The sequence below is a fragment of the Marmota monax genome, unplaced genomic scaffold (assembly GCF_021218885.2).
Source record: "Marmota monax isolate L192 unplaced genomic scaffold, Marmota_monax_Labrador192_F-V1.1 WCK01_AAM20220418_F8-fsc00014, whole genome shotgun sequence".
NCBI lineage: Eukaryota > Metazoa > Chordata > Mammalia > Rodentia > Sciuridae > Marmota > Marmota monax.
In genome coordinates this window covers 16,887,404-16,913,774 of record NW_026695222.1, presented here as the reverse complement: position 1 = coordinate 16,913,774, position 26,371 = coordinate 16,887,404, and the positions used below count along the sequence as shown (strand labels likewise).

Genomic DNA, 26,371 nt, shown 5'->3' with positions numbered 1-26,371 from the left:
CTGGCCTCCTTCACTTAGCAGTTTTGAGGACTCATCTGCGTTGAAGCATGCATTAGAACTTTATTCCTTGGAATTTGCACTTTTAACAAGCTCCCCAGGTACTTCTGCTGAGTGGGCTTTCAGGAGGAAAATAATAGCAAATTCACATGAGGTGAAACTGCAGGATTTTATAAAGCTAAGGTGTGCCCGTCTCCAATGCTCACTAGGAACAGAGGTCACACTGGCTGCCTGCCCCTTCCAGGGGCAGGACAGGGTCTCCTGGGCACTCTGCAGGGAGATGTACATCTACAGACAGCATCTTGGCTGCTCAGAAAGTGGGGAGATTATCTGAAAAGAGAGATCACACAAGTGGATTAGTCTCGATTCAGACTTTAATGTACATTATGCTCTTGGAAAATCATCTCCAAGGAAACAAGAAAACCCGAAAGCCTTAACCAGCAGGAATTCTCATTCAGAAACCTGCTGTGAGCCCCAGCATTGGAGAGGATGGCACCCAGACTCAAGAGTACAACAGTGTGAGGTCAGAGTAGAGGGACTGTGTCCATCCAGAGGTAAAACTCTGCCCACATAGCACGATGGGCATGCCCTTGGGACTTCTGGGAAATCAGAAGCATCATTACTCTGATGACAGAGTCCATAGCAGGGATGAAAGATTTAGGCCGACTAGATCATCTTCAGAGCTCAGGAAAAAACCATGAAATGTCAACAGGGCTTAGGAAACCTGCATGGACAAAAACCTTTTTTTTTTTTTTTTTTTTTTTATGGTAGAATCTCCAGGTCCTCAGAAACAGTCATGGTGGCTCTGGTAAGAATGGGGACATCTGAGAGGGCTGCCACATCCCACTTTTAGGTCTGAGATCTCAGAGTAGAATGAATGGGAGGTGATACCAGCTGGGCCCCTGAGATCAGGAACCACATCAATTTCAGATTACCTACCAGGCCTCTGGACAGAAGCATGGGATTTAGGGAGAATAGCTAATGGTGATTACCTGTCACTCAATCTAACTGTCTTCTTTGTTACCCCTGCTGATACTGGGCACTTGAGGGCCCACACTTTCTATCAGGGACTCCCATTCAACCAGAGGCAGGCAGAAATTCTTGCTCAGCTCATGACTCTACATTTAACTCAAAAAAAAAAAAAAAAAAAAAAAAAAAATCACAAACTGACATTTTGGAACCCCGGGGCTTCTCGTTTTCTAATCATCCTCTGGAATAAGCAGTCAGTTCTCATGGACTTTCAGTTCAATTTCTTCTCAAGAGAAGGAATTAGGCTGCTGTTGAAGCAGGTCTCTCCCAAAAGCTTTTAAAAGAGCCTGTCAGGTTGGAACCAGGGCCAGGCTGACAGGGAACCCACAAATGTGCTTTCAGAATCTATATAGCCTCTTTGGCAATGAAGGAACTTATTTATTGGTGAAGGAGTGAATTCTGGCTCCATCTCTACAAAACCTGGTAGGATCACTGGCCCGGAGGGTTCCAGGATGGGATATGGTGAAGGAGAGACCAGGGCTACAGCCAAATTGGAAGAGGCCTCTCATGGCTTGAACATTTGCAGAATTAGCCAGTCTCGATGCCCTCAGGGAGCTCCACCACTACTGGGGCACAGTCCTCAGGCTCTGAGGCAAAGTCCCACCGGAACTTCTTGGTCAGGTGGGCTTGGAACTTTTCAGCTTTCTTCCTCAGGGTGGCATCCACAGCAATGCTGCAAGCGGAGGAAAAGAAAACCTACAGAAAACAGAGGGTAAGTCACTTCTGAGAACAGAGGAGACTAGAAAGCTGTGGAAATTTCCTCCTGGTGTTCAGCTCTCTGGGGCGGTGGATCAGCTGCTGCTGGCACAGGCCCAGGACACCTGCTGTGCACCCCCATCCCACCAAGAAAGAAGGTCCAAACCCAGCTGAGTCGCTGAAACAGGACTGGAATGGAAAATTACTATGCTGGGCAGAGATGACCCACGGAGAGTAAGGCTAGCAAGGCCATCACATGGCTCCACCCCTGTGGAGATCTAAAGGCACCTGGGCAGAAAATCAGAAGAGATAGTAGCTTTACTAGCATGTGTTAAGAAAGGCTTTGGGGGTCATGTAAGCCCTGGGGTCCTATAAAGTCCCAGGCCTTAGCCAAGTGGTTAAACTGCTGCCATAATCTCCTTTGTGAGCCAGAGACTGCCAGTTTGAGGCTTCTAACCCCCTTAAAAGATATCTTTAATGTTCATTTTTAAAAAACATCATCATTGTTTAAATTGTGAAAAAATATACATACTTACCATTTAAACCTTTTTTTTTTTTTTGGTACCAGGGATTAAACTCAGGGGCACTCAACCAATGAGCCACATCCCCAGCCCAATTTTTATATTTTATTAGAGACAGGGTCTCACTGAGTTACTTAGCGCCTCGCCATTGCTGAGGCTGGCTTTGAACTTGCAATCCTCCTGTCTCGGCTTCCCAAGCCGCTGGGATTACAGGCATGCACCACCACACCCGGCCATTTAAACCATTTTTAAATATAGAGTTCAGTGGTACCAAGTGAGGCCACAGTGTGTGCAACCATCATCACCACCCATTGCCAAGCTTTTTCATCTTCCCTCAAACTCCATACCCATTGAATGAGTACCCTGTTCTTTCTTCCCTCAGTCCCTGGCAACCACTTTTACTCTCTGTCTCTATGACTATGACTATGCATACCTCACATAAGAGGAATCACAGGCATTTGTCCTTTTTAAAAAAAAAAAATTTTGTAGTGTAGATGAACAGAATGCCTTTATTTTTTTTTAATATTTATTTTTTAGCTGCAGTTGGACACAACACCCTTATTTAATTTATTTATTTTTATGTGGTGCTGAGGATAACGCAGGGCCTCCCATGTGCTAGGCGAGCGCTCTGCCACTGAGCCACAACTTCAGCCCAGAATGCATTTATTTGCTTATTTTTATGTGGTGCTGAGGATTGAACCCAGTGCCTCACGCATGCTAGGTAAGCGCTCTGCCACTGAGCTACAGCCCCAGCCCACATTTGTCCTTTTGTGACTGGCTTAGTTCACTTAGATAATGTTTCTATGGTTCATCCATGTTAACACAATTGTCAAAAATTTTCTTTTCAAAACAATATTCATATCACATTTGTTAGTCCACTTGTCTACTGATGGCTACTTGGGCTATTCCTACCTTCTAGATATTGTGAATAAAATGCCATCAAAATGGCTGTATAAATACACTATTGAGTCCCTACTCTCCCTACTTTCTTCTGAGTGTAGACCCAGAAGTGGAATTGTTGGGTCATATGGTAATTCTATGTTTAATTTTTTGAGGAACTGCTACAATGTTTTCTAAGAGCATCTATACCACTTTATATCTACTAGCAACACACAAGGGGTTCCAATTTTGCTACATTCTGGTCAACATCTACTACTTTGTTTTGTTTTTTATCAATAGCCACTATGGGTTGGGATGGTATCTCACTGTAGTTGTATTTTTTTTTTTTTTGGTGTGTGTGGGGGTTTACTAGGGATTGAAATCAGGGGCAATCCACCACTGAGACACATCCTCAGCCCTATTTTGTATTTCATTTAGAGAAAGGGTCTCACTGAGTTGCTTTGCGCCTCACTGTTGCTGAGGCTGGCTTTGAACTCGCAAACCTCCTGCCTCAGCCTCCCCAGCCACTGGGATTACAGGTGTGTGGTACTGTGCTCAGCCTCACTGTAGTTCTGATTTACATTTCTGTTTAGTGGTGTTGGACATATTTTCATGTACTTATTAATCATTTTGTATTTTTTTTTTGGGGGGCAAATACCTATTCAACTCTTCTGCCCATTTTAAAAATTAGGTTTTTATTTTGTGTGTATGTTGAGTTATAATAGTTCTTTATATATTCTAGACATTTGTCCCTTATTGTGATGTTCTCATGAACTCATTTTCATCTCATACAAACATGGGTGGGGTAGCACAGCAATTTTCTCCACATCTGAAAGCCCATTATCCTGGATCTCAATTCCTTTTAAGAATAACAGCAAACTCACTATTCCTTCTAACACTCTTACTACATTATCCAATTGGCTCCTCACCATTCCTTGGGAATATACACTTGAATGTGTATTTTAAGGACATGGAGATGGAGAAGAGTTAAATGACAGTGAAGAGTTAAATATCCAGAAAGAAGAAATATTTTTTTTCCCAGACTGTTATCTGCTACACTACAGGAGGACCACCCTGAGACATGGACATGCGGGCAAAAGCAGCTGTTAAATCCACATCATCTTCAGGCCACACAAGGACCCTGAGCTCCAGAGACCAGATTTGACACAGGCCAAAGGCATTCTCTGAAATGGATTCCAGGGACAATATGCTCCCACCAGCTTCTCCACCGTTCTTCCTTCTGTTAGCAGGAGGGTGAGGCTCATTTTCAATGATCATTGTTTAGAGTCATTTTGTTGGAAGAGTAGCAACAGAAGCAGAGGCAGAAGTGATGGGCAGGAGAAGGGGGAAGGCACAAGGTACAGAATTTGGCTTCATTAACTCAGGAATTGAGTTAATGAGGAGAAGGAAGTGTGTCCACAACAAAGTACCAGATCAATAACTAATTAGAGGAACTGTGTGATCTCAGTGGTGAGGGGGCAGTGGAGAACCCAGCAGTTGGCCTGTCTGAAGGCAGCTAATGGAGCCTGCCCTGCAGCATGGCTGAACTCTGGGGGAGAGCCTGGGAGGGACAGCAGAGAAGCCTCCTTTCAAACTGCATTAGCTCTAGAGGCCCTGCACATATATGGATCTGTCTCCAGAGGTCATGGGGGGCCTGCTGGGCTGAATGAACAAAAGCCTCTTCCTGTTCCCCTTCCTTACACAGTAAATTGTATTATTCTCCCTGCAGCCCCTCTTCTCTAGCCATGTTGAGCAGCTGCCCAAACATACTCAATTGCCTCCTCTGTGCACCCATGCTTTTCTTCCCTCTGCTTTTTCACTCTTCCACCTTTTGCTTTCTCTTTCTTCATCTTGGCAATTTCTCCTGACTCAAGCTCAGCCAGACACCACCTTCTTTGGTCTGTCTTTCCAAGCCAATGGTGGAAATTGGTGCTCCTTGGCTCCCCCATATCAAGGGTATCTCAATCATGGCCTCTATCTCAGTAAAATAGGCCATTTACTGTTGATCTTGCCCAAAAAGAGCAACTCAAAGCAGTGACCCTTTCTTTTCTTTTTATTTATTTATTTATTTTTTTTAGTTGTCAATGGATCTTTTATTTAATTAATTTATTTATATGCAGCACTGAGGATCGAACCCAGGGTCTCATGCATGTCAGGCAAGCACTGTACTATTGAGCCACAACTCCAGCCCAGCAGTGACCCCTTTCATATCTGCATTCCACACACCTGGCAGTGACATATAAAATAAAAGGGACCCATGAGATATTTAATGAACAAAAGAATGAAGACAACCACAGATTCAGGGAAAATCCATTTCTGGTTCTTTTGCATAGTACCTAGCACCAAAATGAATGCTCAATAATTATGTGATGGTGCTGGAGAGAAAAGGAGAAGAGGAGGCTTGTGTACCAGGCCCCTGAATGCCACTCGCTCTTAAGCTACCCCCTGTGTCATGCCTTTTGTAAAGGCCAGGGTTGAAATGAACTCCTCCAGCCTCTCTTCCTTTAATACAGAGCCTGAGCCTCCCTTATGGCATTGTATTTGCATCATCGCAGTGTGTCCTAAACAGTAGGGAATGAATCCTAATTATCAATGTGTCTCCCATAGCACACCACCCAGGCTTGGCCAGGAGTTAGGGTCCACAGGATGCTCACAGTAAGAACGAAACACAGAATGCCCCAAATTTGGCAATGGCCGGAAGTGAGAGGCTGGAACAAGCTGGGCTCACAGTCATCATCCACCCTCCCCACCCACCTTTCAAAGATGCTTGAGAGTAAAGTCAGCTAGAAGTGGGTACGACAGAAGGTTTTGGTCTAAAAAATAGGCTTCTAATTTGAAAAGTGCTTTGTCCTTTTTAAAGAACTTGTCACTTCAAATCTTTACTACAAACCAGTAGGTAGGAGGACAGACAATTACTATTCCCATTGTATGGACCAGGACACTAGGTATGCTGCACCATGCAGTGATAAGTGCTGAGCAAGACCCAGTCCACACAGGGATAGCTCAGCTGAGTTCTTTTCTCCCACCAAGACCTTCTTTTATATTGACAGAGACTAAATGCATTCCTGAAATTAAATTTTCAGCACTGCCCTGTTGGACACCTGTAAGATGATTCTGAAACTGTGTCCTCTGTGGGCCTCTAAGACCCAGAGCATGGTTTAGGTCTTCTCTTTTGTTGTTGTTGTTCTGTTTTGTTTTACATCAGCTTTACTGAGGTATAATTTGCATACAATTAAACTCAACCATTGTTTAAGTGTTTAATTCATCTGGACAAATGTACATAACCATATAACCACCATATGATATATATCTAGTGTTTTCTTTTGGAATCAGTTCTGAGTCTGAAGACCAAAAAGGATGCATGTATCCATCAACACAATCAGAACAGTTCAGTCACTTCAAAAACCACCCTGGTGCTGCCCTCTGGCAGTTAAAACCTCTCCTCACTCTCAGCTCCTGGCATCTGCTTGATATTTTAAAAACATTTCAGAAAAGATGTTTAAGGAGTACTTCTTTTTCAAGCAATCATTTATCTTGATTCTTTTATTTTCAGAATAATTTTATGCTTTTTTTAGAAAATAGTCATGATCTGGCCATTTTATTCACTAAGGTGAAATCAAGTAAACATCACTGAGAAATGAATCACCTTAATTTGGTCAGATTAATCTTAGATATTAAAAAATACCTTTAAATAGGATAATCACATTTTACAAACAAATGCATTTATTTAAAATAAAAAGCACAGCCATTGGGTGATTTTCTTCAAATATAAAAAATGTATAAACACTTCAATCATTAAATCTATTATAAAAATTTAAATTACTTTAGTCATTAATGTGAAAGCTTTTTTTTTTTTTTTAAACCCAGGTTAAATAAATTGAGTTCAGTCAGGTCACCGTGAGAAATTCAAAATATCAAAGTAGCTAACTGAGTTGCTATTTTACCTCATTGGCTAGACCAAAAAAAAAAAAAAGAAAAAGAAAAGAAATTTCCTAGTTTTTTCAGTACCCGAATGATTATTAAATTAGAATGAAACTAGCTAGAAGTATAACATTTTATTAGAGGAAGTGGTGTTAAACATAAGACTATCACACTTGTCAGTGATGACCAGAAAGATGAAAAGCAACAGGAATCATGACTTCTGAGAACAGTTTAAAAGAATTTAGGATGTTTCATCTGGGGCTCTAAGCATATAAGGGAGCATAGGCTTTAGAACCCACAGCTCAGCCTTGTCATACACTAGCTACGAAATAATGGTGGACAAAATTGTATGGTCTCTCTCAGGCTGTTTCCTCATTTGTATGATAGGATTATATGGTTAACTTCTAGGATTGTTGTGAAGGCTAAATGAGGCAACACTGAGCATCAAAGCAGCATTTGAAGAAAGAAGGTATAAAAATCAGTAGGTAAATTCATCATAGCTGGTGTTATGATAAAAATACTACAGACATCACTGTTAGAGTCAATGTTTTCCTTAAGGTCAGAGATGGACATTAGCATCCAGAGTACTGGCAAGACCTTAAGCTGGAAAGCATTTGTGGTCTACTAAGACTAAAAAAAAAAAACACGTTTTATGACTATATGCCTAAATGCTATACAACCAGCAATAAGAATCCTTATTTGTACATAACTCTTTCTAACATACTGCTATTAAATTCAGATTATCCCTTCACTGGTTTTAAACAAATTATGGTGATTTAAGTTACTTTATATAAAACTGCATCTATTTTTGTAAAACAAATAATTTTTATTCAAACTAAATCCAAGGGATTTGTAAAAACCAATGGCATCTACTCATATGGGAAAGATGAAAAAAAAATAATGGTTGAGGCCATTATGGGGCTGATTTTATCCATGCTAATGCAGCTGTCTTTAATGTCTTTAAGTGCTTACACATACAAACACCAGTCCCTCTCCATGGGCAATAGCCATTTAAGCTCCTAAGTAAGGAAGCCAACTCCACTTACTTGACTACCTGGGGTGAGAGCAGGCTGCTAGCTGAGGAAGGCTTTTATGGGCTGATTCATTCAGTCACAAACACCCTGACTGAATGCCTCTGTGTAGAGGACTAGATTCTTACTGCCAAGATGGCATCAATGTGACTCTCCATTAAAAAAAAAAATAATAAAAAGTTTTACAATACCCTTGTTCACACTGTGACTTTTGAAGTATCAATCATCCTTCACGATCATGGTCAAATGTCCCTCTTTACATAAAGCCATTCCCGATCCTCTAACCCTTCAATCTCAATCCCAGTCAGAATTAATCACTCCCTCTTTCGTGATCCTAATGCCCTTTGATCAAACTTCACCGTTTATATTTATGGTATTTATATTGCCACGGGAACTATGCATTTTTTCCATCTAACAACAACCAATAACAAAAAGTGAGATAAGTGGTAGGCCTTGACTAGGTGCTGAAAATAACCAGATTAAAAAAAAAAATAGGCTTTGTGTAAAGGGAGTTCATAGCTTGTTGGGGGTGTCAAGCAGAAAATAATAATTCCAGGAAGAACAAGCCATGCAATATACTAGGCAAAAGTCCAAAGCAGGCTAAGAGTATGGAAAGGAGGGAGATGAGGGCTGGCCTCACAGAGAGGGATGCTGCAGGATGAGCAAATATACATCAGGTAGAGAGAAGTCCAGGTTCAGTCCAGGTTCAGTCCAGAAGGCAGAAAAAATGAAAGCCAAGTTTCAGTTATGCAATTTGAAAAAGTTCTAGCGATCTTCTGGACAACATTATGCTTATGATTAATAATACCAAACACTTAAAAATCTGTTAAAGAGGGCTGGGGTTGTGGCTCAGTGGCAGAGTACTTCCTAGCATGCTTGGGGCACTGGGTTCGATCGTTAGCACCACATAAACAAATTAAACTAAAAAAAAAATAAAGGTAATTAGGGGCTGGGGTTATAACTTAGCGGTAGAGCGCTTGCCTCACACTTGTGAGGTACTGGGTTTGATCCTTAGCACTACATAAAAAATAAATAAATAAAGTAAATAAAGAAAAAGGTAATTTTAAAAAATCTGTTAAGAAGGTAAATGTCAGGTGATGTGCTTTTTATAATATATAAAAAAGGCAGTACTGGGCCTGGTGGTGCACACCTGTTGTCCTAGCTATTCTGGAGCTAAGGCAGGAGAACCACAGGAGTTTAAGGCCAGCCTGAGAAACTCAGTGAGACTTCCACCTCTTAAAAAAAAAAAGGCATGAAACATGGTTTGATTGTCTGGGAACCTGTAAGGAGACCACCACTAGTACTAGATTCATGGGTAAAACAGGGAGAGAAAGGAGAAACTGGAAAACAGGGTAAGAGCCACATCAGAATGGGCCCTGGGACTATGTTTGGACTTTTAATTTTCTATGCAATGAGGAGCCACTGAGAAGTAGGATCAGATCTGTATTTTGGAGCAACTCAGATGGCAGTGACAAATGGGCTAACCAGGGAGACTGAAGACTGATGTAATCTAGGGAAGAACAAAAGGCCTGGGCTAGGGCAATGGTGTGGGGGGCAGGACTGCCTTCTAAAATGCATTTGTATCTGGAGTTACTTGGTTAATTCATCTGTTTACTTTTCCATCAAAATTAAGTTATACATTAGAAACTCTTGCTTGAGGTTATATTCCCATTTCTAGAACAGAGCCTTGTATAGATCAGGTGCTCAGTCAATGACCACTAAATCCATGAACGAATCCCTTGAAGGCAAGAACCCTGGCTAACTCCAACATGTATTCCTCAATACAATCAGTTGTATACAAAGAATGATCAAAACCATTTGCTGATGTATTTCTTTAAAGGCACATGTCCTGAATTTTTCCAAATAATGATATCAAATTGTCTTGGTGAAAAGTCCAAACAGAATTTTTCCAACTATCAGCCTTCCCAATTCACCTGGGTATCTAGCAATCCAGCTGGGCTCTGTCTGCTTTGTTGATCATTGCTGACAATAAAGCCTCAGCAACAAGAGCTCAGCTGCTGCTTCTGCTGACAGGGACAGCCATGGCACTGTGGCCCTCCTATATTTGTGCAACAGTATCCACTCACAATGCAAAGGCAGAAAATTACTCCCTTTGGCTGTAGTCACTGCTGGAGGTCTCCTTACATGCAAGCCAGGACCAGTAACTTTGAGGGTGAGGTGTGGGGTCCCATAGAGGAAGAATAAAGAGATTTAATATCTCTTGTTATATCAAGAACCAATAAAAGGGCAATTTTATAATTTTTCTGAAGTGGAATGCACCAGGCTTAAGTCATCAGCCTACTGACTCATCTCCATGGTCCTCCAACTACCAGAGTTTCAAGTCAGGTGCCTACTCACAGGAACTTTTCCAATAGCCTGTTAGTTTTAGAAAAGTGTTTTGTATCTCTGAGAAACATGCCCCGATGGTGTCTTCACCAATGTCAATCAGGTGTCCTTCTAGGAAATCTATACTACTTTCAATACAATGGGGGCACAAGAATATGCACCAAAGTCACAAGCATGTGTATGAATCCTGACTTCCCCTGGCCAGCCGTGTGACCTTAAGTAAGTGATTTAACCTTTCTGAATCTGTTTTTCATTTGTAAAATGGGAATAATCCCTCTGCCTTACAGGATTCCAAAGAGATTAAATGAAGGAACCCATATAACATGATAAACTTGATGCCTGAGACCAATAGGCATTTAGTGGATGCTAGTTTCCTCCCTTACCCTGGATGGGAGTGGGAGGTCAATGAGGAGCCACCTTGTATGGAATAGGCCTCAAAGGGGTCTCACTCATGGGAAGAAGAAAGCAGCTCATGGGAGAAAAAGTATGGAAACTGACAGCAAGCTGCTTCTTCCTCTTCTATACTTGAGAAAGTCACAAAATATGAGTGACAGAGGCTGTCCCAAGTACATAAAGGAAACTAATCTGTTTGCAAAGGGAAGAAATAGCACAGGATGAAGATTGTAAGTTGTTTGAAGCTTCTTCCCTAATTACCACTCATAATGAAAATTTAATTGCCAAGTTAAAAGCAAATTTCACTTTTTCTGTCAGAGAATCTCTGCAGAAACTGGCACATTTTGTTTGAACAGGAAATCAAAGTTACTTTAATGCTTAAATGAGATCTAAGGAGCTGCAGATGTTTCACTGGGAATAACAAGCTTCAAAACTCTGCCCTATTGGGTTGTAGCAATTCACAGCTACAGGGAGAAAGAAAAGCTGTTTTGCTCTTGTTTGGATGTGGTTTGTCCAAACCACATGTATTGGAAGCTTGGTCCCAGTGTGGCAATGTTAAGACGCAGGGCCTAGCAGGAGGTCCTTAGGTCACTAGGGTAGTGCTCTTGAAGATTAATGTAATTCTTGTGAGATGATATAAAAGAATAAGTTCAGCCATGCCCTATACTCTCTGGCTTCCTGTCTGGAGGCGATCTCTTTCTCCTGTATGTGCTCCCACCATGAGGCCTTCTGTTGTTAAGCCCTCACCAGAGGCCAAGACAATAGTGTTGCCCCATCTTGGACTTTCAGCCTCCAATACCTTGCACAAATAAATCTCTTTTTCTTCACTTAGTAGTCTTCCTCAGATAAAAAACTGACTGATGATACAGCTGGGTAACCCAAAGAGGTGAAGAAGATTCAAATTCCAAGTACCCCAATGCTAGGCCCTCTGGGAATGAGGTGGGAGAAGGTGGTATAGGGACAGCGCCTCTAGTATAGAAGAGAGTAGAAGAGAACCAGGAAACACCTCAACAATGGGAATGCAATTAAGAAACTTTTGGGTCATGGAAGAACAGCAAGGAACAGTAAGGTAATCTTCTTTAGGATGCTTTTATACCCTTGCCTTTATTCTGACCCACATGGGTATCAGCCAAAAGACTGCTCACCTGTAAAGTACTGGTAAGGAAGTTGTCTTGGGAGACAATGTCCACAAAGAAGTCGGCAGGGATCTCACCAAGCTGGTGGTACAGGATGGAGATGAGGTTGATGTACAGGGTGTGATGCTTTACCATGGCTGCTTCTGATCGGCAAAGGAGATTCAGAAGCCGCTTCCAATGCTCAAATGCTTCATACACGTTACCCAGCAGGAAGCACACAAAGGCAAACTGGAGTTCACCTGAAAGGTGTAGAGAACAGAAATGATCCTAAGGGTGAGGAGCACCAGTTGACTCTACCCTGTGTGGTTCACAAGACCATCAATTCCACTGAACTCAGCAATAAGGAGGTCTTCTATTCTGGCATTCCAGCAGAGGCTAGTACAGGATTTTACACCTAGTAGGTACTTGGTAAATATTTGCTAAACGCTATAAATTCAAGCTATGGGAGACTAAACTGCTTTGGAGTTCTGTAAAATCTGAATGCAAGATAAAAGGTTTTCCTAGTACTTTCCTGGCATTGTAAAAGTTTACAAAATATGTGGATCTCAAATTTGGCTGCCCACCAGAATAATTAGGGGAGCTCATTAAAAGTGAAGCTGCCCAAGTCTTACCCTCAGAGATTTTGGTTGAGGAGACATGATGGCTGAAGATTTGTAACTCTAATAAGCTCCCTGGGTGATTCCAATGCAGATGACCCTGCTTGAGGTCAGAGAAATGCAGCATTACACCATAAAACCTTCAATCCATCTCCACAAGGTGATCAGGGAAAGTGATATTTCCCCATTTTATAGATGAGGTCAAAGACTTGCCTAAGATTGCATATACATCCAATGCTCTGCAACATCAATAACAGAAAGATAAAAGAGATTCTCTAATGGGTGGGAACACTTTTAGAACAGGAAAATTTGTGAGTACTTATTCCAGGGCTAGCCTGCCAGTCAGCTTATTTTTGTTTATTTAATCACAGGGCTCTGTGATTTAATCTCTAAGAGCAGCTCAGTGGCTAAGAGCATGGGCTCTGGAGTCAAACTGCCTGGATTCAAATCTTAGCTCTACCACTTAGCATCTGTGTGACCTTGGGCAAGTTACTTAATCTATTTCTTAATCTATTTATGCCTCAATTTCCTTATTTGAGAGCTATAGTAAAAATTAAACCAATAAATGTAGTGCTTGTAAAGCATTTAGCATAAAACCTGGCCCAAAGCAGAAATAAAAAAAAAAAAAATAGTTATTATTCCCAATTTCCAGGAAAGCCTGTCTCAAACATAAGAGATCTGCTGATCTAGAAGCCACTGTTCATGGGCAAGCAACTGGGTCTCTGGCTGCCACAGATATATCATGGCTGACCAAAGGCATTCTCTTTGGTTTCCAAGGTGGCTGTAAATTTAATGAGGAGTAGATACATGTGGGCCATAAAAAGAACAGATAATGGGGCTGGGGATGTGGCTCAAGCGGTAGCGCGCTCGCCTGGCATGCGTGCAGCCCGGGTTCGATCCTCAGCACCACATACAAACAAAAGATGTTGTGTCCGCCGAGAACTAAAAAATAAATATTAAAATTCTCTCTCTCTCTTTAAAAAAAAAAAAAAGAACAGATAAGCACAACACCAAATACCTCCTTAAATGTATGGCATTTGATCTGTCACCTTTAGAAAAACCAGCTCCCAAGCTTGTGTATCCAAGTCTGAATTGTGTGAATAGTTTCTTAGTCTAGGTGTTTTGGATGTTTCACCAATTACAGTCAAATTTTCTTTGTGCAATGATTTACTTCTCTAGTTGGCTTTACCTGTTTAATTTGTGAAACTAAATATTGACCTATTCTTTGCATTTAGGATATTTAAATTTGTACATTCCCAACCTTGCCTACAATTAAATTATGCTATCAGAAATATTTTTAAGGAGCTGTCATGCAGATTTAAAGCTATCCCTGTTATAATAGATCTTTTCATAGGATGTATTTTGAAAAATTGAAAAGCCTACAAGGTAGATAACAGAACTTCTATTCATTTTAAGCTAGGATTCCAAGTGTTACTTTTTACATGAAAATAGTATGTAATGCATGAAGACATATCAATTAAAAATGTTCTTTTATGGGCTGGGATTGTGACTCAGCGGTATAGCACTTGCCCAGCACGTGCGAGGCCCTGGGTTCAATCCTAAGCACCACATAAAAATAAATAAATAAAGGTATTGTGTCCAATTACAATTAAAAAATAGATATAAAAAATGTTCTTTTATGTTATCAGCTGAGTCAATGAGAAAAAAAAAAAAAAGCCCTGTAATCAAATTTCTCACCAACTTTCCAACAGGAAAACATGCACATTACTTGGACAACTGGAAGAAATATAAACAGAAATGAGTTGTCACTTTTCAACCATTTAATTCAAAGAGGACTTTGCTAAAATACCATGTTCAATACTATCCAAAGGTGGTGGGCAATAGCTTTCTACCAGATAATGATGATGCAAATCTCTTCTTGGTAATGTGCACATTCTGATCCAACAATTACAATCATAAACATGTGTAAGTACACACAGGATGTTCATAAATCCATAATAGAAAAATAAAGAAACTTTTTGAAGATCCATCAGAGAACTGAACACTAACCAGCCACTAAAAATGGCTGATCCTTTCACTAACATGAAAAAAGTTTTGTTTTTGACTTCAAAGTAACATACTTTAATACTGTTTTTAAAAAGTCATAATATACCTAAACATGAAATTAAATTTTTAAAAGATTATAATACTCAGAAATAGAGAAAAGATTAAAATGAAACACAAAGAAATACAGAGAAAGGATCTGGGATTGTGGCTCAGAGGTAGAGTGCTCACCTAGCATGCGTGAGGCACTGGGTTCAATCCTCAAGACACCACATAAATATAAAATAAGGACATTGTGCCCACTATAACTAAAAAATAAATATTAAAAAAAAGAAATACAGAGAAAAAAGAAGGAAAGTAAATGTGAAAATGGTTATTTCTAGGAGGCAGGATGTGAAGTGAATTTTGTTTTTTCTTTTATGATATGTATTTTTTGTAATAAGGGGGGGGAAGCAACAATAAAAATGACAAAAATTAAAATAAAAACCACTATCCAATTTTAAGACAGTAGTAGACCAGTATCTTAAAAGACTGATGCTGAAACTAAGGTGGCACAGGGGCTATTAGGAGCACAAATCTGGCCTAGGAACCAGGAGCCCTATGCCCTGGTCTCAGTCTAACCACTCTGTCAACCAAATCCCTTCCCCCTACAGGGCTAGATCATATCAGTAGTTCCCAAATACAGGTTCACATAGGGGCTTATTAGATAGAAAGATGGCCAGTTAGCCAGAAAGATAAATTGCTAGAGTCCCACTCCTTATCTCTTGACTCAAACTCTCCAAGGATAAGGGTAAACATACATTTATACCTTTAACTAGTAGGGTAAACATATATTTATACCTTTAACAAGTATACTGGGTGAGTCCACCTCCCACCTAGGTTTAAGAACCACTGAACTAGAAAACCCAAGATTCACCCCCTATTCTAAAACACCCATACTAACATCATTCCCTGGGCCCATTCCTAGAGCATTGCTGCTTCTCACCAAGCACATCCTGGGGGCTGCTGGGGAACTGCTTGTTAAGCACAGTCTCCAAGGCATAGCTTAGGTCCATGCTGTGCCTAGTTATCTCTGCTGGTGTGGCACCTGCTGGAAACATCTGTGTGGGTAGCTCCGAGAAGCGGATCTCTGTCCCAGCTCTAGGTTTCATTTCAGGTAGCCGGGCCAGGCCCTCTTGGTAGCTTTTACACTCAGTGCCACAGAGGGGTAGGTTCTGCCCCACTCGATCCTTGGTGTGCTTCATGGAGAGAACCGGCAGCACATCTGAGAAGGCACAGATCTGCCGGCTCTCAGGTTGTAGCTTCTCCATCGTGGCCTCACTAACAAAGTTGGTGAGTGAGATCCATTTTTTGAGAGTCGCATATGGGTAAGGACCCAGAAATTGATCCAGCTCTGGAAGATTGGCCCTCATGGCTTCTACTTCAGCCTCTGGGGCTGGGGACAAGTCTACCTCTTCCCGGATGGCATTCCAGCGCAAAACTGTCAGCCCCCGTTGCTGCAGGCTAAGAAAGAAGCCCATACGAGGGCCAACCTCCCTGGGATTGGCCTTGTCTACAGAGCTGTAGTGGAGGAAGTGGATGCCCGGGGGAATCATCTTCACACCCCGGAACTTAGGCCCCACCTCCCAGGAATTGTAGTCAATGCCAAACTCTGTCCCCTTGGGCATGTTCAGGATGACCACAGTAGCCCCTTCAAAGAAGAGATGCTTGGCCAGCTCAGGATCCATCTGCATGGCAGCCACAGGCCAGTGGTAGGTAACCAAAAGGAGAATCCTTCTTCCCTGTCTTCTAGAATAGCTGAAAATTAAAGAAATAAGAGTTCATTAGAACTTGGGGAAGGCTGTTTCATTTGCTGAGTATTCCCTATGTGCCAGATGTTGAATTATACTCCCTGACATAATTGTCTCCCTTAAACCTCATTGTATCTGTTTTACAAATGAGGAAAATGAGGATGATAGAAGAGGATTTTTGTGTTTTAATTTAAGAAGCAAGAACACTAATTTCACAGCTAGAAAGTCACTAGTTTTAAAAAAGTGATAGGTTACACAAGGCCCAAATTGAAATCTGTGTTCTCAGCCTGGCAGGCCAGGGTTATTTCTACTGCCCACCCTGATGATCTGTTCTCAGATGTCTCTATCCCAACAGAGGTTGAGGGTGGGAAAAGCCTGAATGCTTCATTCTAAACTCTAACCATGCCCAAATCATCTTTTTAAATTTTTTTTTAGTTGTCGGACCTTTATTTTATTTATTTTTATGTGGTGCTGAGGATCAAATCCAGTGTCTCACACATGCTAGGCAAGTGCTCTACCACTGTGCCACAACCCCAGCCCCCCAAATCATTTTAAGCTATATTTCTGTCCAAAACATATCCCTGAGAATCCCAGATTTGGGAAGGATGATTAAATCAAGTACATATCCAATTTCCCATCAGCATCTACGAGGCACAAAAGATTTGAGGAGTGTAGAGCTTTTCAACCACAAATCCCTTCTTTTTCTTCTTCTTCTTCTTTTTTTTTTAACTCATAAAACCCCCTAAACTCCAGGGAGTGAAGCAACTTCCCAAAGATGCACATTCTGTGGCAGAATGAATACAGGTGGCAGGAGTGGCCTAGGATCAGTATTTAGAGACAAAGGAGGCTAGAAAACTTATTTTGCCTACTTCAACCTCCTTTGAGGACACACTGATTAAACAGAACAAAACATAACTGAGAAAAAAAAATCTCTGTAGGCAGATGATGCCTCTATGGTATTTCTAAGAATGGTTCCAACCAATTATCTAAACTTCTATTCATGATTCACCTACCTATTCAATTTGACAAATATTCACCAAGTACCCTCACTTTGCTAGGCCCTAAAATCCAAAGAATAAGACAGTTACTGCCTTTCAGGTACTTCCAATCTAGCTGGAAGTACAAACAAGACCTCAAATTTTCACAAACAGAAAAACCAACTGTTTGTTTAGTTCTGTTCACTATTTTTTTTTTTTTTTTTTTTTGCGGTACTGGGGATTGAACCCAGGGGCACTCTACTCCTGAGCTATATCCCTAGTCCTTTTTATTTAAAGACAGGGTCTCATTAAGTTACAGAGACTGACCTCAAACTTGGGACCCTCCTACCCCAGACTACTGAGTCACTAGGAATACAGGCATGCGCCACTGCACCAAGATATCGCTTTTTATTTTAAACAAATAAAACAGTGTGGGAAGACCAAAACTTTTCCAAAAATACTGGGAGCATATTTTATTGCCTTTACTCAAAAATGACAACAAATGACTCTCACTCTAAATTAGCATTTTTTCCAAACTGTAAGTTACAACCCATAAATGAGTTAAGAAGTCTATTTAGAAGGTTTTGATCAGCACTATATTTTTAAATAAAAAGGGCAGAATTCTTGGAGCAGGGTTTGTAGTTCAGTGGTAGAGTACCTGCCTACCATTTGTGAGACACTGGGTTTGATCCTCAGCACCACATAAAAATAACTAAACAAAATAAAGGTGTCGTGTCTATCTCCAACTAAAAATTTTGTTTTAAAAAAGAGTATAATTTTTAAAATACCTGAATACATTATAAGTAGTAAGGATGAGCATTATTTTCTGAAACTGTGTGTTTGTGTGCATGTCTAGTCATGATATGAATGTATTTGTTACTACAGGTCACAGTCAAAAAAGTTTGGAAACCACTGCTCTAAATATTTGTATCTTCATTTTCCTATCCATAACCTGGAATTCAAAAAGTGCTTAATAAATACTTGTGAATGAACAGATATTCCATTTAGAATAACTGCTCACCAATTAGCCACCTTCCTGTGGCATTTGTGTGCTCCTCCTTGATAATGACTTTTTTCCATTCTAATTCCACCATCCTTCAATCCTCTTCACTATTATCTCCAGCAGCTGGTACATGGCCTGGCACAGAGAGGCTGGGAAAAGGTTTACTGAATACGCACAAAACTCTGCAGTGTACCAATCTGCCTCATTACAGCCCTGAGTTTCTCACAGCCCTGGAATGCAGAAGATCACAACTATCGATCACAATTCTCTCCACTTCCCTAATCCAAACTATTCACCCAGTGCCTTCAAACTAGCATCAGCTCTCACTCAGAGAATGATTTTCCCTCAATCCATTCTCTAGTCAACAGCCAAAGAGACCTTTTCAAAATATTCATCTAATCAGGTCACCACCCACACTTAGTCCCCTGAATGGCTTCCCCTGTAGCTCTAGGAAACCAAAATTCTTACTGTGACCTAAAAAACCTGCACCCCCTTTGGCTTGGCAGCCCCTCCAGCTTGCTTGATACTAGACTCACAGGACAAGCTCTCTGTTCCAACCACAATGCCTTTTTTAGAACCTCAAATTAGAGAAAACTCTCTCCACCAAACGGTCAAAAATTTCTGATCTCAGCTCAATATTCATCTCAATGAAGCTTCCTTGACCCAGGACTAGGTGAGATGTCCTGTGATACAATCAAGGTGCCTTGTACCCTTCCATTTCAATTATACGGTTGCAACTTTGCATGTTTGATTCAGGGCTGTCCCCTTTCCCCACGAAACCTGAATCTTTTTGCACCCCCTAAAACATATCAGGCGCTTAATAAACACATATTTAACAGAAATGTAATATCCGTTTTGTATACTAGAAACAAAGAGTCAGTTTAGGGAAAGCCCTTACCCTAACTCACGCAGTGTAGGACTGAACCAAGTTAGGTACAGCTAAGGTCTAAAGAAGAAAGAGAAGTTAATCCGTGTGCCTGGGGAAGCCCTAGCAACGCTGTCTTTAGAGGTGTCTTGTCAGACAGAAAAGCCTTCAAAGACAGTTCCCACCGCCGGCCCCCTCGGTCGCCGCGGCGACACGGACCTAGTTCAGGGCACTCCACATTCCAAGCCGAAAAGAGGGTGGCCTGGTCGCACACACAATAAAATCAAAAGACGAAAAAGAGGTCAGAAGGCCTCACTCACCTCACACCGCGCTCTGGGACCGCGGAAACACACCGGAAGTCCCGCCCCTTTGGCGTCGGATGAGAGCTACGGAGAAAGCAGTCCGGTAGAGCCCCTGGTCTCAGAAAGATTGATCCGTGCCTGCAAGTTCCGCCTCATCAAATGTTGCTTTTTTGCTACTCTTGGTTTTTCATTTTACCTCCTGAATTGTGGATAACAACTTTCATTAAACTATGAATTTGACATCGCCTCCCAGAAACATGTCCAGTAATTGTCCTTTGGTCTCAGTCATGGTCACTGAAGGATGGTTTATATTAAGATTACCCAGTAACCAGCCAGACCTCAGTCTTTGACCTCCTCAATGTCTATTCGAGTCACAGTGTCAGAACTGGCTCGTTATCACCCAGTCCCAGCTTTCTAGTCACATTCAGCCCCAGGAAAGAGCCTCAGAAACTCAGTCACCAGCCCAGAGAGGACCAGTCGGTCTCAACAGCAGCAGCCATCACCACCTTACTCCCTTTGGTAGTGATCACCCAGTGTTCTACAAGCCTAAACTGATATCTTATTCAGGCTATAAATGTACACTGAGGGACAGAAACTGCCTGTCTTGTTCTGCACTGTTTCTCTGGAACTTGGTGTTACTAGGTGGTCTTCCTTCAAAGCTGGCTTTGAATAAAGCCTATTTTCCTACCAAATTAATTCAGAATATTTCTGATTGAGCCATCATAGCCTAGCCTCTCTTCCCCTGTTCCCAGGTACTGGTGCTGCCCAGTTAACACAAAGTCATCTTGGTACATAAAGTATGCATTTAATTAATAATGACAGCAATATGATATTCCTGTGCTAGGTGATTGTATCAGTCAGGATTTGACCACCAAAGAAGCAGAGCCAGTAGGAGGTAGATATTAGGTAATTTATTGCAAGGAGTTGACTTATGCAATTGTGAGGACTAGGAAAACAACACCAAAATCTGTACAGCAAGCTACTCAGATATTTTTGATCTTTACACTAAACCTAGCAAATAGGTATTAGTATTCCCAATCTACAAAAGAGAAAACTGAGGTTCAGGGAAGGGTTAGGCAGTCAGAGAGTGGCAGATCTGGGAAGCAAACCAGTATCTACCTGGCTATTCTTGTCCCTGTGCTGCTCCTCCTTAGCTTGTCAATCACACTTCCTCAGTGCCAGCTCAACACACCAATCTGTCTAAGTCAAAATTCGTCTCTTAGGAGGTTGCAGACTGAGCCAGGTCCTGAAGGCATAGTTAATCATGGTGAACTGCTGCAGATTAATCAGAGGTTGCCTTTGCAATTATGCACATAAATTCTGTCAGTTCCATTTCCTGCACATAGAACCTCAGCTCTCTCCCTCTTTCCCCACTCCAACTTAGGTGCTGAACTCTGTGGTCTGGTCTTAGAGCCTCCTAATCCAGGTGGTTCACCATCTTCTCAGCAACTCCAGGGCATTGAACAGATGATGACCCAGGGATCCCACCTTGTGGGGTTGCATGTCCATACAAATCAAGGTTTCCCAACCTTGGCACTGTTGACGTTTGGGGTCAGATAATTCTTTGAGGTTCACAGATGTCCTGCATATTGTAGGATTTTAGCAGCATCCTGAGCTCTAACTTTTAGATACCAGTAGCACACCCCTTGGATATGAAAACCAAAAATGTCTTCAGACATAGCCAGATGTTCCTTGGGGAAGGAATCATTCCCCTTACTCAGTTGAGAAATGCTGTTCTAGTTGAAGCACTCTAGATTATTCCCAAGAAGCAGAGAAGATAGCCCTGCATCCATGGGAGACAAAAGTACTGATCCAGAAGGTGTGGGGTCCTTAGGAGTTATGTAGGGACTCAATGCTTGCAAACCAAGTTCTGTTCCAGAACCCTAGAGGTGACAAATTATTAGAGGGAACCTATAAAAACTCAGAAAAGGGTTCACAAAGTTTCTTGCAACAATTGCCTTTGACAAGGGACAGGAATTCCGAGAATGTTGAAGAATTATTTGTTACTGCATTGCCTTTTGTGTCATTTAATGAATTACCTTTACAAAGAAAAAAATCGTATTTAGTATTTGAAATTATAGGGAAATACTTAGGATATAAGTTTTAAAAAGTATTTAGAATGGTAAACACAAAATGACTTAAACTCTGAAAAAGAGTATATACATGGAAAAAAGACTTGCCTGTAAGATTTTGGACAATACAAAAAGGTGGAGTAGAGAGTCACTTGATAGAATAAAATGGAAAGTGTTCTATATGTACCTCAGATGGCACAAGGAATGAGTTTAAGTTTTACTCAGATATGTTTTTTGACTTTTATATTTTTTGTATTTATTTTTATGGAAACCTCCTTTATTTGCAAGTGACACTAATTTTTTTTATGGAAGTAATAGTTTCCTTTTAAAATAAGTTTAGTTTGTTTCCCCAAAGTGAGTCATTTTAAGGAAAGAGTAGTCAACAATGGGCAGTTGGTGTGAGGGTATGGAGTATATATGGAGGTTGTAAGCAAAGCTGAAGTTGGGGGTTGCTGAACATACTCTTCCTTAGGCTCCCAGTGAGGTGGGTGTTGCAGGAAAAGACCTGAGCAGAGGTGCTTTTCTTTCAGGAAGAGGAGGGACCCCATGTTGTTCTTCCATATAACACACCCTCCAGGTCTTGGGGCATGTATACTTACGGTTTCCTCTGCCTAGAACATTCTCACCCACATTCTTCATTTTACTTGATCTTTCTCTTCATTCAGCTCAAAAATCACCACCTCAGGGAGGCCCCAGCTGGCTGCCATGCCCCGACCCTGAGGTGTTGGGGATCAAATCAAGGACCTCGCACCTGCTAAACATGTACTCTACCACTCAGCCCTGGCCACCTAGTTTAAAGTGACCTCCTTCAGTGGCTCTCCATCCTCTCCCTCTTCTGTATTTCCTTGCTGGTGCTAACCATCTGCAGTTGTCTTGGTCTGGTTACCTGTTTTGTTGTCTGTTTCTTCCACTAGCCTCTGAGCTCCTGGATGGCAAGGAGGTTGCCTCGTTTGTTGTACCTACAGAACCGAAGCCCAGTCCTGGGCCACACCAGGAGCTCCAAACATTTGTAAAATACAAGTATTCTAAGTTGAGGTATCTCCGCTCCAGTTTTAGTCCTTCCCATAATACCTACTCATACCAGTGGCCAAGGTCAAAGAGAGGGAGACCAAGGAAATCTGTGATTCAGCATCAAACACATTTATTTCACTTTTATTGAGTATACAAGAACAGAGAGCACACGCATACAGCACGGAGCACTGAGGTGGGGGAGCGTGGGGACGAGAGAGGAGAAGGGGTGTGAGTAAAAAGGAACAGGACAGCATCGCAGTTGGTTGGTAAGGTGCTTTGGAAAAAAAAAATTATTTAGAGTGATGTTGCTCATGCAATTTCAGGCCAGTCTTGGAATGTACTTGCAGGATTCAAAAACTGAAACAGGTCCTGGCACTTTCTGTACCCTCGGATGGAAAAGATCCAGAGAAAGCAAAATAAGAGAAAACAAAGATTGGTAGGATGGCAGAGTGGGAATAAACCCTGGAGAGCATCTAGTTCACCCTGCTCATTTCACAAGTGGGGCTCAGTGGCCAAAGGAGGAATGCGACTAACCCAAGGTCAGATGGTGAGTCAGGGGCTGAGTCAGAATGGTCACCTAGAACCTTGACTGCCCTCCAGGACTTTCCCCGCTATGCTACCCAGCCTCCCAGATGGAGAGGCAGCACAGAAAGGATGAGAAGTATAAAAAAGGAAAAATAGGTTGAAGACAGACAAGACAAACGTCTCTATTCTCTATGGAGAGGAGGAGGAAATAGTGCCCTAGATTTCAGCTTTGTAGGTTCCCTTTTCCCTGGTGTCCCTGCTTGCTACTCCATAGAAGGAAGGTCACAGCATCCATGGGATGGGGATCTCCCCAAATCCTGATGGCTCACAAGCTAAGCCCAGTCACTTCATCCCCACCCTGAAGCCCAGTGTCTGTAGGCAGGTGCAAAACACAGAACAAATATCCTCCCTTTGAGGTGTATCCAGTGTGCTCATGATGCCTGGTTCTTGCAGACGGTGGGGCCTGAGCCAAAATCCTAGTGGCTCTGAGAGGATGGAGCCATTCCAGCTCTTGGCCCAGGAAGAGTGGGAATTCTCAGGTTGAGAAGGACAGGAAGAAAGTTCTGTGGCTTCTCTACAAATCCTGGTAGATAGAGTGTGCTGCTGCACTTAGAGGGAGTTCAGTGGATCCACTGGCCTGCACCAGGCAGCAGTGGGGGACATGGTCAACCCTGCAATCTGAGAGATTTGCTTTACTTCCCATTTGCCCACAGAGACAAAAGATATTCTAGTTTCTTGTCCTACTTCAGGTCCGCACCAGTTAAATTACTAAGGTATACCTTATAGGGTTAACTGAGAAGCCAAGTGGGGTACATCTATGCTGGGCCCTCTGGAGGACATCCCTAGGTATGAGTTGGGAAAAGGCTCTCAGATGGGCCAGGCATGGCTGCGGACATAAGCCTGGTCAAGGTGATTTTCCAGATCTCTCCTCTCCTTCACACTTTCTCCTTCCTCCTGAGAACAGTGCCTGGCACAAATGGGTACTCAATAAATATTTGTTGTATGAATTTATTGACCACTTTAGAAGCAAGGCTGAGAAATTAAAGTGCTGTGAGACATTTTCTCTCAGAAGGAGATTCTCCCTGAGCAGGCAAGCCTGAGGGAGCTCATGTGTGCCAGGGGGCAATGCCAAGCTTGTAACAGGGCTTATCCAAGGGCTTCTGTGGTCTCAAGACAATTGCTGGGACTTCCAGGGCAAAGGCTCAGAGCTCAGATGCAGACTGAGCAGGAGGTCTCCTGGGTCAGGATCTTACACAGAGGCGGAGCCTTTGGACAACACTGCCCTTTGCTCTCCATTGTTAGGAGTAGGGGAGGCCTTTGGAAATGCAGTTTTGACCTACTGGGGTCTGTCCTGTGTTCATGGCCTTTTCATCATGGCTACTTTGGCCCAGGAAAAAGAGAATGACTCAGAATATGAAAGGAGAAGAGGAGAAGACTGAGCTGGGCATTTCACGGAGCCAGGTTAGAGCCACCATCTTCTACTTTGGCCAGGGGCACCACCTCCCTTCCGGTGTGGAGCTAGTCATCAGGGAAGGGCAAGACATGGCAAAAAAAAAATCATAATAATAAAACAAAGAGAGGACTGAAAATCAAGGCAAGCCCCCTAGGGAGGTAGGAGGACTGAGCTAGGGGACCTCTACTGTGGGGACCTCAGCAGCAGAGTCCCAACTCTGGACACTGGATCTGAGCACAGAGCAGGTCCCGGCTGCTACTGCTGGGGGGAGAAGGCATCTTGGACCGGCATATTCAGGCCTCTGTTATTTCCTTCTTGGTGAGCCCCCATGTCTCCACTGGGGGCCCCACTCTCCCCACCAATCACCCAATTACAAACACCACACACAGTATACTACACTGAACCCATCAGCCCCAACTGGGAGCCGCTGCACCCAAAGTCCAGGTCTCCTCAGCTGGGCTAGTTCAGCAAGATCTAGGGACCTTGGGATACATCAATCACAGTCAGATAATTATAATTTTAAAATGTCAGCTTCATACTTACCATCACTGTTTATTTTAATATTTGTTTCCTGTTATATGTAATATACATAACTTAAAAGCACATCCATACAAATCTCCTACGAGCTGCACCTTCATCAAGAGAAACCAGAAACATACAATGTCTACTTCCCTTCCCGCGGCTTCATTTTCTGTTCTTGCTTTCTCTTCTTTTCTTTTTCTTGTTTCAAATGAGAGTCATCTGCAGTGGCCCTCAGCAGGACCAGGACACAGAGGGGGAGATGGGGCAGGATAGGGGCAGGAGGGAGCCGAGACAAAAAAAATGACAAGACGTGTGAGAGTTGAGGATGAGGGGAGGCAGAAGAAAAGAAGGTGGATTTTGCAGCCCAGTGTCAAGACCCAGAAAACAATAATCCAGTGTTCCTGCTCCTCTTTTCCAAGTGGGAGATTTTCTTTCTTTCCTTCTTGGAGAATGGTTGCCTGTGTGTGACTTGCTGCTGCGACTTCTCTTGCTTGGCTGCGTGACTGTTTTCCTTTGCATTTGAGGGGGCAACAGATGATGGAGAAGAACAAATGGAACGCTTGTCCACGAACTGGACTGTGCACAACCAGGGTTGAATGGAACTTCTACAATCATCGTGGTCTGGCTTGCTTTTGCGGTTTGCAGAACATGGAGAGGAAGGGATTATGGTTGTTGTCATTTTTTTTTTCCTGAAAAATCCCACCAATTATTCAATTTGTCTGCAAAGGAAATGTAGGTTGTGGCAGATGTTGGTTGTTGCTGTCGGCCGACTGCTCCGCCAGCCCCAGCAGCAGTGCAAGGACGCGGTGTTTCCTGTATATATATCTATATCTATATATATCTATATATATATGCTTTCCCTTCCCAGTCTCTCATCAGTGACAGTACGTTGCAGCTGGGACATGAGTGTTGGTGTCGGAGAATCCAGATTGAAGGCCCCTTCTTAATGGTTTTCTGGCGTGGGTTGGACCAGACATGCCAGCACCCCTTCACGGAGGTCAGGATTCCTGGCAGCCAGAGGCAGGGGGGCACAAAGAAAAAAGAGGAGGACAAGGAAATTTAGTAACTTTTGTCACTCACCTATAAATACAAGGCAAGAAGTTACTTTAGATACCCTTTACCACGTGCCCTTTGCTTTGACTCAGAAAGGTAGAGTGGCTTGTGCAAGGCCACACAGCTTGTGTGTGGCCACTGGGAACTGACCCACATTCGCCTGACTCCAGAGTCCATGTGTGTTCACCAACTTGCTTCCCGGGAGACACATTTTTTACTTTGGCCTGAAAATTTGTTAAGATGTCCTTT

General features: G+C 42.4%; 2 protein-coding genes across 29 annotated transcripts in view; both read right to left on the bottom strand.

Annotated features, from left to right (window-relative positions):
* Positions 1 to 353: 353 nt before the first annotated feature.
* Aar2 (AAR2 splicing factor) lies at positions 354 to 19,986 on the bottom strand. Its single transcript, XM_046433070.1, has 5 exons — positions 19,946 to 19,986; positions 19,505 to 19,624; positions 15,535 to 16,346; positions 11,959 to 12,188; positions 354 to 1,722 (listed from the first exon to the last, which is right to left on the bottom strand). Exons 1-5 carry the CDS (start codon positions 19,984 to 19,986, stop codon positions 1,555 to 1,557), a joined length of 1,371 nt encoding a protein of 456 aa, XP_046289026.1. The 3' UTR covers positions 354 to 1,554.
* A 2,696-nt stretch (positions 19,987 to 22,682) lies between these two features.
* The window catches only part of Epb41l1 (erythrocyte membrane protein band 4.1 like 1), a 122,662-nt gene continuing 118,973 nt past the window's right edge, over positions 22,683 to 26,371 (bottom strand). For all 28 annotated transcript variants that reach the window (XM_058575340.1, XM_058575341.1, XM_058575334.1 and 25 more), the window contains one exon: positions 22,683 to 26,076. In XM_058575340.1, the coding sequence (XP_058431323.1) occupies positions 26,068 to 26,076 (9 nt within the window). In that variant the 3' untranslated portion in view covers positions 22,683 to 26,067. The remainder of the gene's footprint in view (positions 26,077 to 26,371) is intronic.